Source organism: Musa acuminata, chromosome BXJ3-10 (genome assembly GCF_036884655.1).
Source record: "Musa acuminata AAA Group cultivar baxijiao chromosome BXJ3-10, Cavendish_Baxijiao_AAA, whole genome shotgun sequence".
Lineage (NCBI taxonomy): Eukaryota > Viridiplantae > Streptophyta > Magnoliopsida > Zingiberales > Musaceae > Musa > Musa acuminata.
This window is the reverse complement of record NC_088358.1, coordinates 13,901,743-13,921,357: the sequence shown is the minus strand read 5'-3', so window position 1 is coordinate 13,921,357 and position 19,615 is coordinate 13,901,743. Positions and strand designations below refer to the sequence as shown.

General features: G+C 36.8%; 1 protein-coding gene across 1 annotated transcript in view; it reads right to left on the bottom strand.

The window, feature by feature from the left end:
* Positions 1–10,738: 10,738 nt before the first annotated feature.
* Positions 10,739–19,615, bottom strand: part of LOC135650528 (UPF0481 protein At3g47200-like) — a 55,780-nt gene continuing 46,903 nt past the window's right edge. Inside the window, exon 2 of the mRNA XM_065169963.1 lies at positions 10,739–12,359. Coding sequence (XP_065026035.1) covers positions 10,950–12,329 — 1,380 coding nt within the window. The 5' untranslated portion in view covers positions 12,330–12,359 and the 3' untranslated portion in view covers positions 10,739–10,949. The remainder of the gene's footprint in view (positions 12,360–19,615) is intronic.

The following is a 19,615-nucleotide window of genomic DNA, read 5'->3' as shown; positions in this document are numbered from 1 at the left end:
TAAATTATTTAGGTTTGGCTCATGCTAAAATAGTGAGGTGGCAAGCATGCATGGGGGTTTAGGTGTCAACTTTAGAATAAATACAAGTGACTCATCCTTGTTAATGACACATGTCCTCTATTTTATTTTATTTTTATTTACTCAATTCTGAATATTCTATAAATCATATCAAAATTTTATTATTTACTCTTAGGTCCTTAGCCATAAACTTTAATATAATATTATTTAATAAAAAAATTATTTAAATAATCCTCATATTTACAAACAAACATTTACTATTTTTTTTTTTTAAATGGGAGATGTTACACTCTCCTCTCAAAAGAAAATTTAGTCCTCTAAATTTGTGATACCTCTTTCGGCGAAAAGATGAGGATAAGCTTTCTTCATTTCTTCCTCTAGCTCCCAGGTCGTTTTATTTGTAGAATGATGCTTCCAAATTACTTTAACCAGAATAATTATTATATTTCTTAAGATTTCCTCTTTTTTATCAATAATCTGAATGGGCTCTTCCTTGTAAAATAAGTCTTTCTCAATCACAATCGGCTCATACTCAATGACATGAGAGAGATATGGTATATACTTTCTGAGCATTGACACATGAAATATATCATAAATATGACACATCGATGGTGGTAAGAAAATCTTGTAAGCGATAGAGCCAATTCTTTCAAGGATCTCAAAAGGTCCAATAAACCTTGGGTTTAACTTTCTTTTCTTTCCAAATCTTACAATGCCTTTGGAAGGGGAGACCTTTAGGAATACAAAATCCCCTACTTGGAACTTGATATCTCGTCTTCTGTTATCAGCATAGCTCTTTTGCCGACTCTGAGCAGCCTTTAGCCTTTTTATGATAACCTGAATCTTTTCAGTAGTCTCTTGTACTTTATCTGGTGCTAACAACTTTCTATCACCAACTTCCTCCCAACATATAGGCGTTCTGTATTTTTGCCCATACAATGCTTCATAAGGAGCCATCTGAATGCTCGAATGGTAACTATTATTGTAAGTGAACTCAATAAGAGAAATATCTTTGTCCCATTCACCTCTCCAATCCATAACATAGGCTCTAAGCAAATCCTCAAGTACTTGAATTGTTCTTTCAGATTGACCATCCGTCTGAGGGTGATAGGCAGTGCTAAACTTTACTTTGGTGCCCATAGAATCTTGTAATCTCCTCCACAATCTAGAAAGAAATATGGAGTCTCTATCCGAGATAATCTCCTTCGGGACACCATGAAGTCTTACTATTTCATCAACATACAAATCTGCAAGCTTATCAAAAGAATAAGTCATATTGATTGGTAAGAAATGTGCAGATTTGGTTAACCTATCAACAATGACCCAAATAGCATCGTGCTTTCTAGAGGTTCTGGGTAGTCCTGAAACAAAGTCCATAGTAATGCATTCTCATTTCCATTCAGGAATATCTAAAGGTTGTAACAAACCTCCAGGTCTCTGGTGTTCTGCTTTGATTTGCTGACAAGTCAAACACCTTGAAACATATATTGCAATCTCCTTCTTCATGCCTTTCCACCAATAATGACTTTGGAGATCTCTGTACATTTTTGTGCTACCAGGATGCATAGTGTACTTTGAATTGTGACCTTCGTTCAAGATTTGGTTCTTGATATCTGAGTCATTTGGAACACATATTCTATCCCCAAATCTCAATAGGCCATCATCTGAAATTTGAAAATTCAACTTCAATCCCTTTTCAACTTCATTCCTCAAGTATATTAAATGTGGATCTCGTAGTTGTCCTTCTTTAATTTGTTGAATGAGATCAGTTTGCACCTGGATAGAGGCCATCAACATTATTGAGTCTTGCCCTTTCCTTATTACATTCGAATCATAATTTCTTTCTAATAGCTTCCATTGCTTCACAACCAGACTAGCCATAAAACTTATAGATTTTCTACTAAGTGCATCAGCTACAACATTTGCTTTACCTGGGTGATAACGGATGGTACAATCATAATCCTTTAGAAGTTCTATCCATCTTCGCTATCTCATATTTAACTCCTTTTGTGTAAAAATGTACTTTAAACTCTTGTGATCAGTAAAGATATCAAATGTCCGCCCATACAAGTAATGTCTCCAAATCTTTAGAGCAAAGATGATTGCTGCCAATTCCAAATCATGAGTTGGATAATTCAATTCATAATTCTTTAGCTGCCTTGAAGCATAAGCAATTACTTTCCCTTCTTGCATCAAAACACATCTAAGACCCTTTCTTGAAGCATCAGTATAAACTACAAATCCTTCGTTACCACTCGGAATAGTGAGAATAGGGGCACTAGTTAATCTTCTTTTTAATTCTTGGAAACTTTGCTCACAATCACCACTCCATTCAAATTTCACATTCTTTTGAGTCAGTTTGGTAAGGGGATGAGCAATTTGAGAAAATCCCTCCACAAATCTCCCGTAATAACCTGCCATGCCCAAGAAACTTCTAATTTTTGTTACATTTGTTGGCACTTCCCAGTTAACTACTGCTTCCACCTTCTTTGGATCAACATATATGCCCCTTCCTGAAATCACGTGGCCTAAGAAAGCAATTTCCTTCAACCAAAATTCACATTTGCTGAACTTTGCATACAACTTCTTTTCTCTTAGTATAGATAATGCATCTCTCAAGTGTTTATCATGCTCTTGATTACTCCTTGAATATACTAATATGTCATCAATGAATACAATTACACAATCATCTAAGAGTGGTTGAAATATTCTATTCATCAGTTCCATAAAAGCTGCAGGAGCATTAGTCAAGCCAAAAGGCATTACTAAAAATTCGTAGTGACCATATCGAGTCCTAAAGGCTGTTTTTGGAATATCCTCCTTCTTGACCTTCAACTGATAGTAACCTGATCTTAGATCAATCTTAGAGAATACTTGTGCACCCTGCAATTGATCAAACAAGTCATCAATCCTGGGTAGGGGATACTTGTTTTTTATGGTCACTTGATTCAACTGTCTATAATCAATACAAAGCCTCAACGTCCCATCCTTCTTCTTAACTAATAGCATTGGAGCACCCCACGGTGAGACATTGGGTCGAATGAAACCCTTATCTAACAACTCTTGTATTTGCTTCTTCAATTCCTCGAGCTCGAGTGATGCCATTCTGTAGGGAGGCTTAGATATTGGGGCTGTCCCGGGGACTAAATCAATAGCAAATTCTCCCTCTCTATCTGGAGGTAAACTAGGCAATTCATCTGGAAATACATTAGGGAACTCTTTGACCACTGTAATTTCATTTAGATGAGTTTCTTGATTTGAATGCTCCTTTACACACACAATATAACAAAAACAACTCTTCTGTATAAGACGATAAGCTTGAAGTGTTGATATCAAGCAAGGAGGCAAATCATGCCTAATACCCTCAAAGTAAAATATAGGCTGATCTGGTATGCAGAAAGTAATTATTTTTGTATAGCAATCAATACTAGCATGATAGGAAGATAGTCAATCCATGCCAAGTATAATATCAAAACCTTGGATTTCTAGGAGTATCAAATCGGCAAGGAGTTCATGTTCTCTAATAGAAATCAAACAAGATGGATAAACCAGATTTGTAGTCAAGGAATCCCCAACAACAGTAGTTACGTGTAGCAAATAATCCAGTGGTTTAGGTTGAATGCCCAAGTGACAAGCAAAATATTGTGAAACAAAAGACAAGTTGGAGCCAGGATCAAACAAAACTTTTGCATTTCTATTAGAAACATGTAGAATACCTTCAACCACTGATTTAGAGGCTCTAGAATCTTGTTCTATGATAGCATATACTCTAGCATGGGCTGTCGGCTTAGGGAGTAGTGGCTCTTTCTTCTTGTTTAGTGGGTAGTCTCTGACTTTATGATCTAACATTCCACAGGCAAAACAGGCTCCAAACACCCGAAAACACTCACTTGTTTCATGATTACGTCCACATTTTGTACATGATAGAGTTCTTTGCGATTGAGTTCCTTTCTCAAATCTAGGTACCTTTACCTTCTCGTTACTTCTTTCTGCTTCATTTCCTCTCTTACTTTTACCAACAAACTTATCCTTGCTATTCTTGTCCCTGATTTCTTGGATCTCCTCCAAGTCTTTTTCAAGTATGAAAGCTCTTTCTACTACATCAGTGTATACTTGGAGTTTTAAAACTGATATCCGGCTTCTTATTGCTGGCCTTAATCCTCTTTCAAATCTTCTTGCTTTCCTATATTCATCATCAATCATATGTGTGGCAAATCTAGAGAGCTCGGTGAATTTAGACTAATATTTGGCTACTGTCAAATTTCCCTGGATGAGATTTAGGAACTCCAATTCTTTCTGCTCTCTGATACAATCTGAAAAATATTTATCATTGAACTTTTCTGTAAATACCTTCCAAGTGATTGGCTCCTGTCGAGCTTCAGAAATCCTCTTCATGGTTCGCCACCAGTGCTCAGCCTCTCCTTCTAGCATGAAGGTAGCAAGAGAAACCTTCTTATCATCTGGGCAATTTAAAACATCAAATATTTTCTCCATCCGCATCATCCATTGTTCTGCTACCATTGGATCAGGCTTACCACTAAAACTGGGAGGACTAAGCTTCTTAAACTGTTTAATTCCTAACCTAGTCTGGTTTAAATTCCCAGCTTCATCATTTCTTCCTTGTCGGACTTGTTGTTGCATTACTTGTGTCATTGCCTCTAGAGTTTTCATAATTCCACTCAATTGATCAGAAGTAGATGCAACAGGAGAACCAGATGACCTCGTCATCCTTGCTTCCTAAAAATAACAAAAGAAAACTTTTGATCAGTCTCTAAATAGAAATCACTAAACCTCAAAATTTATTACACATCTAGCATATCAAAATTCGTAGAAATCCTCAAATCATGCTCTGATACCAACTCTATCATGCCCCCCCCAATTATCACATTTAGGAGGTGTGACCCTGTCTAAAATCAATAATATTATAATTCATCATCAATTCAATCCAGGATCCAATCTAACAATTTGAGGATACTAAGAATCATTCAAAATCAATATTCACAGTTCATAAACCTGTATGTTACATAAATCATAATCCACTTCACTCAAAGATTTACAAAATATAAAGGCAACTCAACTAAACATCAACCACAACACAAATCCATAATCATAGAAATATATATAATCACAAAAAAGATAATTATTTACCATGAGTTTTTATCCTAATACAACTTAAACTTATCATTCCATACACATGAGCGGTCCTTTAAACTTTTACAACACATAAGTATCAATAGATTCCTTAACATTACATTAGAAGTAAAGTATACTATACAACAAAAACCTATCATCCAACAAAAATTAGCTCAAAAATCTTCTAGCCTTTCACTGCGTTAACCTAATTCTAGCTTTTCAGTGCGTGACAAGCTACCTTGAAAAAATTATATAGCAACGGGGTGAGCATAAAGAGCTCAGCAAGCGTGTAACATATCCATGGCGATAGGAAAAGTTCAAGCAGGCTTAGTATCAAGATACAAAAATAGAAATACAAGTGTTTATTTGAAATCATCTCATTTGATATAAAATCACAAAGGTTTACCTCATTCAAAAACAAGCATTAGACATAACAATAGGAGAAGGGAAAATTGGAGCATTTCATTGGCAAAAGAAATATTTAGGCATGTATCAAATGGCACATGAAGCATTTAGGCGCATATCAAAGGCGTAAGAGTGTTTGAGGGCATGATAATGACAAACAAAACACTTCAAAGTATAACAAGTGAACCAAATAATAAACACAAGCTTGTATGACATTTTTGATGTAGCATGCATTCCATTTTTATCCAAAGCATAATATAAACTCATAAACAAAGCTTTGGATATCATATCAATAAACATAGAGGGCGCTGTGGGACCACATACATAATGTGATTCATCCATTTCTAGATGACCACCAAGCATAAGTCTCCCACGTCTGGGAGCTCCATCCACCCATGTCTGAGTGAAGTCAATGGAGCCGGTAGAGCAATCGTGGGCTCTAAGCATAACTCCCTTTACCATTTCTAGCAAAGGTTCATAATATCCCACAAGACACCAGAGTACAAAAAGGGTAGTATGAATAATAACATTGGCACATATCAGAAGCACATGCGGAACAACGAATATATGCATGTGCCTTTATCAAACAAGGTAATGCAAATAAAGCATTACATAATAAATTTCAGATATATAACAACTTCAGGATAAATAATATAAGAATTTCAAAGGACTAGTATAATGCTCAATTGAAGAAGAATTTAGCAGAAATCAATTTTGCAATAGGATGAAAATTGAATAGGTAAAACCCAACAAAGTTTTCAATTCTGATAGAATTTGAATGGTACATTTCCTGAATTGTTTGAGTGACCAAGCATGCTCCAAATAACTAAAAATTGATGTCATTGGATAGCTGTATCAATCTATTTTTGAATGAACTCAGATTTATAATTTTTTGAGTTTTTAACAGGAAGTTACAACAAATAGAGTAAAGGAAGGTCAGAATTGATCATCCCTGTTTTGTAGACTTGATAGAATCAATTTAAACAGATGTTTCAGAAGGCAAACATACTTCAAAATTTTTAAATTATATGTCAAAAGAAAGATATGCGAATCTATTTTCCAGAGAACTAAGTTTTGTATAATTCAGAGTTTTTACTAGAGAGTTTTGAGCAATTTAGTAATAGAAGGTCAGAATTGATCATCTCTGTTTTGCAGAATTAATAGAGTCAATTTAAATAGATGTTTTAGAAGGCAAACATAATTTAAAATTACTAAATTATATATCAAAAGAAAGATATGCAAATCTAGTTTCAAAAGTACTAAGTTTTGCATAATTCAGAATTTTTACTAGAGAGTTATGAGCAATTTAGCAATAGAAGGTCAAAAATTTCAGTCCCTATTTTGCAGAATTTGTAGGGTTAATTGAAACAGAAGTCTTAGTAGGCATTTAGACTCCAAATCATTCAATCTCAGTGTCAAAAGAAAGATATTTGAGTCTACTTTCAAATGGATTAGGCTTTGCCTAAATCAGAGTTTAGTGCTAAAAGTTAGATCCAAAACAATGTATAGAAGTCAGATTACCAAAAAATTTTAGATTCATGGCTTTGTATCAAAAGGAAAGAAAGGTTTGGTACTAAGCTGAAATCTTTTGAATTATGAAGTATTAAAAGAAAACAGAGATTAGGAATTCTGTAGGAAGAGGTTAGAATACTTGCCTTAGATGAGTTTGATTCCCAAATATAGGGAGTTGATGCAAAACCTCAAACAAAGTTTCCTCTTCTTCTTCTTCTTCTTCTTCTTCTTCTTCTTCTTCTTCTCTTCTTCTTCTTCTCCTCAAACTAACGTTGGCTGCAAAGTTTCTTTTTAATGGTGCCTTAAATTATTTAGGTTTGGCTCATGCTAAAATAGTGAGGTGACAAGCATGCATTGGTGTTTAGGTGTCAGCTTTAGAATAAATACAAGTGACTCATCTTTGTTAATGACACATGTCCTCCATTTTATTTTATTTTATTTTTATTTACTCAATTCTGAATATTCTATAAATCATATCAAAATTTTATTATTTACTCTTAGGTCCTTAGCCATAAACTTTAATATAATATTATTTAATAAAAAAAATTATTTAAATAATCCTCATATTTACAAACAAACATTTACTAATTTTTTTTTTTTTTAAATGGGAGATGTTACACCTCTCCCTCTCCACCGCAGAGCAGGCTTGGAGTTTTGAGGAGCGTCGTCACAATCCTGCTGTGTGGATCACCACTAGAGAGGAGGACGCTTGACCTCCTTCACCCTCTCCTAAGGATCTGCAAGGAAACATGGATATACGATCTCCTTAGGTAACACAATATACACTATACGCAATTTTAAGTTTCACGGATTTTGCGCATCAATCTTCGCACGACGACGAACATCTATTTGGGAATCGGGGATTTTGTTTTCTTGTTCTTTCGCTGCGCATGTGATGTCGCCCCCAAGATTTCCCAATACCATGAAGTCATCGATCCCTTACTATTATGAAGGAAGAGCATTTGGTCGTGAAAGGGATCGAGAAGATGGAGAATATAGAGGCAAACTCCAAGTACCGAGATAAGGCTGAATGATAGAGGCTAGGGAACTTCGTAGGATAGGTTTCAACGAGCTTCTCATCAAGATAGCCAAAAATGGAGGACTTTGGGTTAATACAAGAGTGCATGACCAAGGAACGAAGGAGACAGTATGCTGTGTTGTACTTTTGCTACTCAATGGAGTAGGCGATTGGGTTGATGAAAAAGACGATACAATCTTAGAAGCAACCAAAACTATCAGAGACTTACTCCAAGTTGGGGTGAAAACTTCCTGCATTCTAGAAGTTTGATGACATTGAGAAGATAAATCACAATAACTAACTCAACGCAAGGAGTGCAAACACTTTAAGTACTTCAGAAGTATGAGCAAAGAGCAAGTAAAGGCCAATAACTAGCTCGATGCATAGAGTACAATACTCGAGGAGACGGGCGACGTCAAGTAACCTTTGCATTCTCAACTCTTAAGAGAATGGGTGAAACCAAATAACCTAATTCTCTTATCTATCCAGTAGAGGAGCTCTGCACATGTTCAAAGACCCTTCGAAGAAACCAAATGGAACACAATAGTTATCAAATCCTCACCAATAGTAATCAATGCTACTAAGAGTAGATTATCCACTTCATTTCCCAATAGAATGCCAATCGAAAGTGGAAGTGATGACAACCTACTTGAAAGTGACAACTAAGTGAAAAAGAGTCGATGGGCAAATTTTATAGAAGAATAACCCAAAAACTTCAAAAGTTTGTAAGGCGATGCTTGTTAAAGCTCCAATAAGCATCTACCCAGTTCAAGTAATATGAGGCATTCGAGAGACTAGTGCATAGTAAGGATAGTCTTTTCCTTCATCTAAAGGATCTATAAGAACTAATAGGGATCAACACAACTCAACCAACCCCACACTAGAGTTAGAGTCATTGGCGAGTTGAAGCAACATAGCGAATTAAAAATTCGACTACTCAACAACAGCGGCAGAGTGTAGTTGGGAGCCAGGAGGCATATTGTAGTTGGAGCAGAAGATTGAAAACTCAGCAAATGTGAGGAGTTGTAGCATCGACAAAAGCTTCAACGAGGACATCAAAGGAATAAGTGGGAGAAAATGTCATAGACAAAACTATAAACATGGTGTTTAATGTAATGCTCATATATGTTTGTGTCTTTTGGTTTGTTCATGCTCTGTATAGTATATAGAGAAACGGTCGAAGGCTTAACATCCCAATTTTAGTTGGGTTTGATGGTCATTCTAGGCTTGCAAATAAAGATTATATCATGTGGGCACTTATGAGGATTTCGATATATAGTGAACCATTTTGGATCCTTTGTACAACTGTTGAAAGTTTATGAAGTTTGTTTATTATTTGCATTGGTTATGAAGTATTTCATGAAATGACTGCTTGTGGATCTCGAATGAGGTGCTTTCTCTAATCCGTTTTCTCTTTTATAGGTCCTAAGGGATCATAAGAGGTTTTGGGGAGGCTGACCTTTGCGGATGGACACGTAAGGGTGTCGTACGACTTAGACAAAACTAACTAAGTCCGTGACAATATATCAGAAAAAAATACTCTGACGAGAACTCGAAATACTATGACAAGAACTAGAAAAGATGATCAATTATACGACACTCGATCCTCGCTCTCAAGACGAAAAAGGTGATCCCGAATCATTCAAAACTCGCCGAATGGTTAGGCTTTTTGTTAATTGGCTTGATGTATAATATTACCCACTCTATGTTCCTATACAAGGATGCCAGTATAATGTCTAACCGGCATGATGAAAGATTTGGCGCATAATAATGTTTCTGGTTCAGTTACGTATTTAAATTTGTTTTCAGTCTACTCATTTATTTATGTATGTCTGAATCTCGGATAAAAATTTGATGTATTGTTATCTCCCAAGTGGAGCTCTCCACCTCCAGATATGATGTCGAGGTAAATCAGTAAAGTTCAGTATATTTGAATGGCATGTTTCCTTTAATGCCTCAATCAATAAAAATATGACGAAAGTAGTTTCAGGGTAATTGCTGTTAAAATGATCACTGAGATGACGGATGAAAATGGTATTGGCCATTGGAGTAGCGCAACTGATGTAACGTTTTGTTTTGGAGCAGCACAACTGACATAATAATGATCGTTAAGAAGATCTTGAGTGTTGACGTGGTCGATCAATTTTGTCATTACGTGCAGTATTAGTGTTCCACTCTGTCATCTGTGTTGGTCCACGTGCCTAACTGAAAGGATAATTTTTCCCGTATCTTATATATATAAAGTATCATATCTTATCTAAAGATTCACAAATATTTTATTATTACACCAGTATTAGTGTCCACAAGTGCATGATTTTAACTATTATTATTATTATTATTATTATTATTATTATTATTATTATTATTATTATTATTATTATTATTATGGATCCTGATTTTTGTAATGGGTGCTGAACTTTCTTGTTTATACCTACAAAATATATACAACACTGAAGGATGTTAACATTGGTGATAAAACACTCCTGCAAAGGCAAGCAGGCTAAGATTAGAGAACAGTTGTCAATTTACATTGTGGATGAACATTACATTTATAACTAACTACAGATTGACTTGTTTAATAACCTGTATCTGCAAATGCGTGAGCTTCTGGATCTTGAGTTCACTGAAGGAACGACGCAAGAAGTAAAGATTATGGAAGATGCATCTGCAGGCTTGCATTTGTCATGCAATCGACTCCATTGCCTGATAATATACATCATTTAGATTTACATGTCGGTCTCCAATACAAATCCATGCATTTGAAAGACACAATGTTTTGCTTTAGGGAATACACGCTACCAAACAGTCACTCGCACAGAATTCATAGAAACAATGGAAGTAGCTGGAGAAGCAAATGAGGAGACTAATTATGATGCCGAACAAAGGTTATAATCCTTAAGATGGTCTGCGTTATAGCGAGGACGAAGAGGAAGATAGCTGCAGACAGTGAGACGATCGCCCAAGGATTACCGAAGTAATCATGATTCAGCGTTGCCCGCCATTTGTTACATCTGGTGTTGCAGTGCTTGTTGACGTCCCTGAAGATGCTCGAAAGATGGCACTCGTTGTCGTTGATCGCCACCTCCTTGCAGAGTTTGTTGAAGAGAAGGGCGATCTCTTTGCTGTCGCCCAAGCCGCTGACGATGATTCCACATTTCTGGAGCAACGCGACGTCTGCAGCGGTGTCGACGATGCAATCCATGAGCGACGCGTAGGCCGTGACATGAGAGTTGACCTCGTCGTAGCACTGCTCGAACGCGATGAGGTTCCTGAAGAGTGCGTTGGTGCCGTCATCGACCTGAAGCTGGGGGATCTCCATCTTCTTATTCTTAAAGCTGATGTCCAGGAAACTCGTCGCCTCCTTCTTCCTCCTGAAGTGGACTCCAGCCTCCCTGAGTTTTGTCGCACTCGGAATCCATCCCAGCAGGGAAACGGGCTCGTCCGTCACCTCCGGATCTTCTCCACAGCAGCATAACCTGTTCATCCACTGTAAGGAGCGGTTGGAGTCGGATGACTGGCTCTTCATCTTATCAAGCTTCTTTGGTGGGGTAACGCGAGAATGAAGAAGATGAAGGATGTGGTGAAAATCCACGCTCCGGGACGGAATTTGAATCTTGAAATCCACGCAGCCATCAAGAAAGTTGATCATAAGACCTGTTAGCTGAGGAGACCGGTCAGGAATAGCAGAGTCCAATAAAGTCTGGAGGAGAGAGAAAGGGAGCTGGTTTTCCAGCATCAACATATCCCTCGCTAATACCAATAGGGACGATGGGCTTGTGATTGGATTCTGGGCAGCTTCCAGTCCTCCCTGACCTTTCCAGTACAATAACATCTCGATCACAAAGCAGCCGTCAAGCAACATCATTTGGAGGAAATCGTTGCTGCTCTTGTCCACCTGTTCTGAATAGGCCATGCGTATGTCGCGCTCTTTATCCTTTATCTCCGTAAGGTAGTCTGCCAGGCCCATGTGAGGGTTTCGGCCCAGGAATTGCTTGAGGTAGTGCCATTTGATGTGGTTCATGGCTTGCAGGCGAGGCTTGTCATGGTGGTAGGGACCGATCGAGACGATCATCGGCTCGTAGGCGTCGGGATCACTGTCTCGGATGTGGTTTGGGACTCTGTAGATGGTCGGCCGCTTGGTGCGCCATTCCTCCCCCCACTGTGTGTCCTCCACCCTCTTCTCCAAGAGTCTTACCCATTCCATATCCAGAGCTATCACAGCGGCCTCCTCTACAGTATTCATCTTCTACTTGTTTCCACAGGATTAATCTATCTGTTTTTGACAAGAACAGATGGAAAAAGGATAGCAGGAACAAATTCACGACCATTTGGAAACGAATCTATAAATATTGAAACATGAACTGGCAACATATATTATCAATGTTCAGGTTGAGTGAGCATCAGCTTCAAGATCATTTTGCAACAGCTAAACCTCTATTACAGTACCATAGACAATACCATAGCAAGAGCTGAACGTTTTGAATCCTTGTGTTATTGCTTGTCCCTAATTGTTTGGGGATAGTTAAAATGTCCAAACCAATCATAATCATTTTAATAAGGCTTACTTCATCCCTATTCGTAGGGGTTTGAGCAATTTTTTTTTAGAAATATAATATATATTCTAAAAATAAAGTATCAATACGTTTATCCTTTTACCTCTTCTTCTTCGACTATACTATATCAATAGAACATTTTTGCACCAATATTTACTGTTTAATATCCCCAAAAAAGAAAAATATTTTAAATAAATAAAGTTTAGTTAGAAAGATTTTTGAAAAGTAGAGATTTTAGAATTAGGAAACTAATTTTCCTTGCAAAAAGGAAAAGAGTGCTACTGAAGCTAGTAAGCATGCTATATATGATATACGACCAATAAGTCAACTGTCTAGATTACAACTTTCCTTTTTTAATCCTTTCTTAGGGTTGGTTTGGTCGATGGATTTTTTATTCCTCCGGTCATGGAGTGGTATATTAAAAAATTTATTTGACATCATTGCATGGATAGAAATAACCAAAACTTTTATATGTGGATTAAGATGGGGCGCAGGTAAAAAAAATCAAATGCCAAACCATATAAGATAGGAAACTCATTGCAAGTATGATTCTAAGGGAAGGAACAACCTATTTCGATTAAGGAGAATACCTATAGCGTAATTCTAAAATTATGAAAAGAGAAAAGGGAAAACGAAACAAAAAGGAGAAAAAGAGAGGAGAAAAAGGGAATCACAATGAAGATCAAAAAAATACAAAAATTCCTCTACCAAAGACCAATTAATAAAGAAAATAATCATAAAAAATGATATTATTTTTTAATTGCACCCTAAGAGAGAAGACAAGAAATGACATAGCAAGGAGACAGCACGATAGAGGTAGGGAGGGTTCTCTTTGGTTGATCTACTGTCTCTCCTTCTACCTACCTAGAATAAAAATAGTGAGTCATCTATTCTATTAAGTAACATGATAGACTAAAGTTTATATAGAGTAAAATAAAAATAGTGAGTCATCTATTCTATTAAGTAACATGATAGACTAAAGTTTATATAGAGAAGTTTCGTATAAAAAGGTTGATTGCCATATAAGGTTTAGAATATTTTTATCTAACATGACCAAATAAATAGTGCTTCAAATGATTTCACTGATAGGTTGATAGGATTAATGACATCAGATGAAGGTCATCTCCATTTCACAGTGAGAGGGCAGAGTCGACCAAATTTATTAGTTGGTTAAGCTACTGCTATAATATGGAATAACACATAAGAAAGATCTTGAAAAGAGTTTTTGTTCGATTCTTGAAATAACACATCAGCGGTGCGATGAGGGTGTCCCCCACTCAAGTCAACAAGTTTTCCAAATAGAGCTTTTCTCCTCTACAAGGAGAAAGAGAAGTTAGAAAAGAGGAGAGAATTTTCCTGAACTTTCTAAAAATAAGTTTTGGGTCAGTAGAATTATATTGTGCCACGAGAGAGGGTTGTTTTTTTAATTCTATGTGGTACTTGAGGATATTTTCAATTTAATGCAAGTTGTATTGGTTAGTTATAGGAGCCCTATAAGTCAATCATCCACACTTGTGATATGTTGTGACGATTTTTTTGCTTATTATTATTGGTATTTTATCATATATTATCTGGATATATATTATGATGTTCTTGGATTTGTATAATAAGAATCGGATTATGATGATAACACGATAATCAGACCGATTCTCTTTTAAATATAGACCCTAAATCATCCTGATCATAGATTACTCGAGAAGGACATCGAGATAACCAAATAGACCAGTGCGTTATATACTCGTCCATATGATGGAGGCGATTTATCTCATAGTCGCTCGTTTGGGGACATTAGAGATACAGTATAGATGCTCATTAGAGAATGAGCTCATTAATTGATCTGTTTATGGAATACTAGATAATTAATGATACCTGATGTGAGACAATGATTCCGTAGTCTCAATTGTATATTTAGTCCTTAGACTTGAGATACCAAAGATACCCTATATGAGTACTCCATTCTTTGACACTGGATTTACAAGTTTGGAAGTTCCAGATATAGTATAGTTAGTTCTCGGGAATGGTAGCCAACCTTACAAAGACAATTGAGTATAAAAAAAGGATCGTTTACTCTCAATATCACAAGAGGAATATCCCATGTATGCTCACTCAAACAAAATCCTTAGCTAAGGTCGTTCGGATTGAGAAAGTAGGAGTTCTCCGAAAGAATCCAATTAGAGCAAGACTCAAATAGGATTCCGTATGGGCTTGATATTACAATGCCCAATATATGATCTATGAGATATTAGATGGATGAGAGACTATAGATATACGATAACTAAGGATAAATAAGTCCATTAGATAGATCTCTTGTACCGTGTAGGGATTATGGCGTAGTGGCCTAGTACGTCCATAGTTAGTGAGTTAAGTAAATTATTATGGAGATAATAATTCACTATATTAGAAGGAGTTCTGAGTCAGAAGTAATTCTAAGTCAAAAGTAGTTCTGATAGGATCAACTCACGACCAGCTCGGTATCAGACCTAGAGGGTCATACACATATGGTGAATATTATGACGAGTAGGGATGCAAATATAAGATATCCGTGGAGTCCCTAGTTTGGATCCTTAGATAAGATCCAATTGGATAATTGGATAGAGATTCAATTAGATAATTGGTAAGATATCCAATGAGGATAGGATCCATTAAGCATTAAGCTACTTGCACCTCTATAAATAGGAGGAACCTCACGGTTCATAGGTTAGAATTTATGATAGTTGCCCCTCCTATTTTCATCAACCTCCTCTTCTCCTCCTTGGCTCCGATTGCCTTGTGGTGCACGTGGAGAGGAAGAACTCGCAGCGATCTACTCCATTGGATTACCGTTGTGTCTGCTATGTGGATCACCACTAGAGAGGAGTACTGAGTTCTCTTTCATCGACTCTATTGGATCTAAAAATTTAAGGGATATACGGTCTCCTTACGTAACACTTATAACATGATATGTGTAATTTTTTAGTTTTGCAGTATTCTCGCGCACCAATTGTCACATAACTACCAAATACTTGATTTTAGGAAATCTGATTTTATTTTTATTTTCCACTATGCATGGGATACCGACCCACGATTTTCCAACGGTATATCCCAAAGTAATGTGGGCTTGAAATAGAAGACTAGCCTCTTTTAAGACTATTTATCCAACTAGTGACAATAGATGTTCTTAACGCCATTTCAACCAATCTGATGATCATTATCTAAGGTGTTGAAAAATTTGGGGGCAACATCACATACGCAATAGAAGAATATAAAAACAAAATCATTAAATTTCTCATAAATTATGTGTGTCATCATGCGAAGATTGATGCGTAAAATCCGTGAAACTTAAAACTACGCATATTAAAGATTGTGTTACCTAAAGAGACTGTATATCCCTGAATCCCTATAGAGATCTAGGAGAGGGTGAAGGAGGTCAAGCGTCCTCCTCTCTAGTAGTGATCCACAGAGTAGGGCTGCGATAATGCTCCTTAAAACTCTAAGCCTGTTATTTGAGGAGAAGAGGAGGAGAATAGGAGAGGTAACCCAAAATGACTTAACCTTAATGGAGCATATGAACCATTGGTTCCCTCCTATTTATAGAGGTCCCCTATCAACTTAACCCTAATAGATCTTGCCTTATTGGGTATTGGATCTCCATCCAACTACCTAAGCCTCTTATATTATTGGATATTTATTCAATAATCTCTCAATTGCTCTTATTGGATCTCATCCATAAGATCCAATAATTTATGGGCTTATTGGATATTAAATAAGGTAGGGGCTCCAGCAAATATCTCATATCTAAACCTCTATTCATCGCAATGCCTACCATATGTGTATGACTCTCTAGGCCCAATATCGAGCTGGCCATGAGTTATTTCTATTAGAACTCCTTTTGGCTTAGTGAATTATTATCTTCATAATAATTCACTCAACTCATCGATTGCGTACATACTAGGCCACTACGCTGTAGTCCCCAGATGATACAGGAGAATCCAATCCATTAGACCCGTCTATTCTCAATTACCATATACCTATAGTCTCTCATCCATCTAATATCCTAGAGATCGTATATCGAGCATAGTGCTGTCAGACCCATACGGTTTCTCTTTCAATCTGAATGACCCTAGCTAGAGATTTGTCTAAGTAAGAACACATGGGATATTCTTCATATGACACTGAGAATGAATGATCCTCTATCGGCACTCAATAGTTCTCGTAAGATTGGCTACCACTCCCGATGATCGGTTGTGCTAGATCTGAAACATTCAGACCTATAAATCCGACATCAAAGAATGGAGTACTCATACAGGATATCCTTGGTATCTCAAGTCTAAGGACCAGATATGCCACTAGGACTACAGAATCATTGTATGACAATAAGACATCATCAACCATCTAGCATTCAATAAGCGGATCAATCAGTAAACTCATTCTCCAATGAGCATTTGTACTGTATCCCTAGTGCCCCCACACGAGCAGCCATGAAATCAGCTGCATCCATCATATGGATGGGTATATAGCATACCAGTCTGTCCGGTTATCTCGATGTCCCTCTTGAGTAACATGTGATCAGGATTATTTAAGGTATGTATTTAAAGGTGAATCAGTCTCATTATCGTGATCTCATCATGATCCGATTCCCATTGCATAGATTCAAGGACATCACAATATATATACATGTGTATATGCAATAATTAATATAAAATGATAAAATACTAAAATATAATAAGCAAAAAAACTACATGTCAAGTCACACGTGTCATCACTCACGTGATTGGCTTGCAAGGCACCTATGACTAGTAATCACATATGTAGCGAAAGAAAAAAAAATAAAAATCCTAAAATTTCTCACAGAAAAGAAGGTTTCATCGTTGAGCGAAGATTGATGCATAAAAACCCGCAAAATCGAAAACTACATATATAAGAAAGATGTGTTACCTAGGGAGATCATATATTTTTGAAAACCCACAGATCTATGGGAGAGGATAAAGGAGGTCAACTATCCTCCTATCTAATGGTGATCCATATGGTAGGAGTTACGAAGATGCTCCTTAAATCGCAGCCCAAATCTCCTCGCTGCGCGCACTATACAATCAAGAAGGGGTCGACCCTTCTTGCTATCCACATGCCCCAAATAGGAGTTATTAGCTAAGAAGGAGAGGGGGAGCGGAGAATATGATGTGACAACCAAAAGGGGTCTAGCCTATGACCAATTAGTTCCCTCCTATTTACAAAGGCCCATTGTCAACTTAACCATAATGGATCCTGCCCTATTGGGTATTGAATCTCCATCCAACTACCCAAGCATCTTGGATTAGTGGGTTTCTACATAATAATCTCTCATTGGCTCTTATTGGATCTTATCCATAGGATCCAATAATTCAGGAGCTTGTTGGATATCAAATAAGATATGAGCTTCAATAGATATCTCATATTCGAACATCTATTTGTCGTAACATCCACTATATGTGTGTGACCCTCTGGGCTCAATATCGAGCTGGCCATGAGTCATACCTGTTAAAACTCCTTTTGGCTCAGTGAATTATTATATCCATAATAATTTACTTGGCTCATCGATTATGGACATACTAGGCCACTACGCCATAGTCCCTAGACGATACAAGTGAATCTAATCTATTGGACCTATATGTTCTTAATTACCATGTATATATAGTCCCTCATTCATCTAAATATCCAAAAGACTATATTCTAGGCATGGTGCTGTTAGGCCTATATAGTTTCTACTCGAGTCTCTCTCTAAAAGGATTCTTTGAGAGAACTTTTTCTCTTTTAATCTGAATGACCCTAGCTAGAGATTTTTTCTGAGCAAGAATATATAGGATATTCGTCTATTGACACTAAGAGCGGATGTTCCTCTATTGACATTTAATAACCCTCATAAGGTTGGCTACTATACCTGATGACTTGTTGTGTTAGATTTGGAACTTCCATGTCTATAAGTTTGGTATCAAAGAGTGGAGTACTCATACAGGATATCCTTAGCATCTCAAGTTTATAAACCAAATACACCATGGGATGACGGAATCATTGTCTGACAATGAGGTATCATAAACCATCTAGTATTATATGAGCAGATCGATTAGTGAACTTATTTTCTAATAAGTACCTACACTATATCCCTAGTGTCCCCACACGAGCAATTATAAGACTAGTTACCTCCATCATCTAGATGGCTATATAGGACACTAGTTTCTTCGGTTATCTCGATATCCCTTTCGAGTAACCTACGATTGAGATTATTTAAGGTTTATGTTTAAAGGTGAATCGGTCTCATTATCATGATCTCGTCATGATCTGATTTCCATTGTATAGATCCATAGACATTACAATATATGTAACAAGCAATATAAAGTAAGAAAAAATATCAAATATATAATAAACAAAAAGAGTATGTATCATGTCACGTGTGTCATCACTCACGTGATTGACTTATAGGGCACCTATGACTAGCAATCTCCTACTTGACCTAAAGCTAATCACTTACATGTTTGATCCTCATCAGACCCTTGTGATGCTCAAAGACAATATGAGACAATGGCTTCATTAGTAGATTTACAATATTATCTTCGGATGTAACTCTTTCCACTGTTATATCTCTTCGGGTCACAATCTCTTTGATTAGGTGGAACCTTCTCAGAACATGCTTAGACTTCTGATGAGACCTTGGTTCCTTTGCTTGAGCAATCACCCCATTGTTGTCATAATATAAGGAAATCAGCTCTTCATTGCCCGGCACGACTCTCAGATCTATGATGAACTTATTCATCTAGACTCCCTCCTTTACTGCCTCTGTTGTAGTAATATACTCCGCCTTTGTAGTTAAGTCAGTAGTAGTACCTTGCTTGTAACTCTTCCAGCATACTATCCATTCAGGGTAAACACATACCCTAAATTAGACTTGCTATCATCGACATTGGACTGGAAATTCAAGTCTATATAGCTCTCAACCTTCAGGCTACTTCTTTCATATACTAGTAAA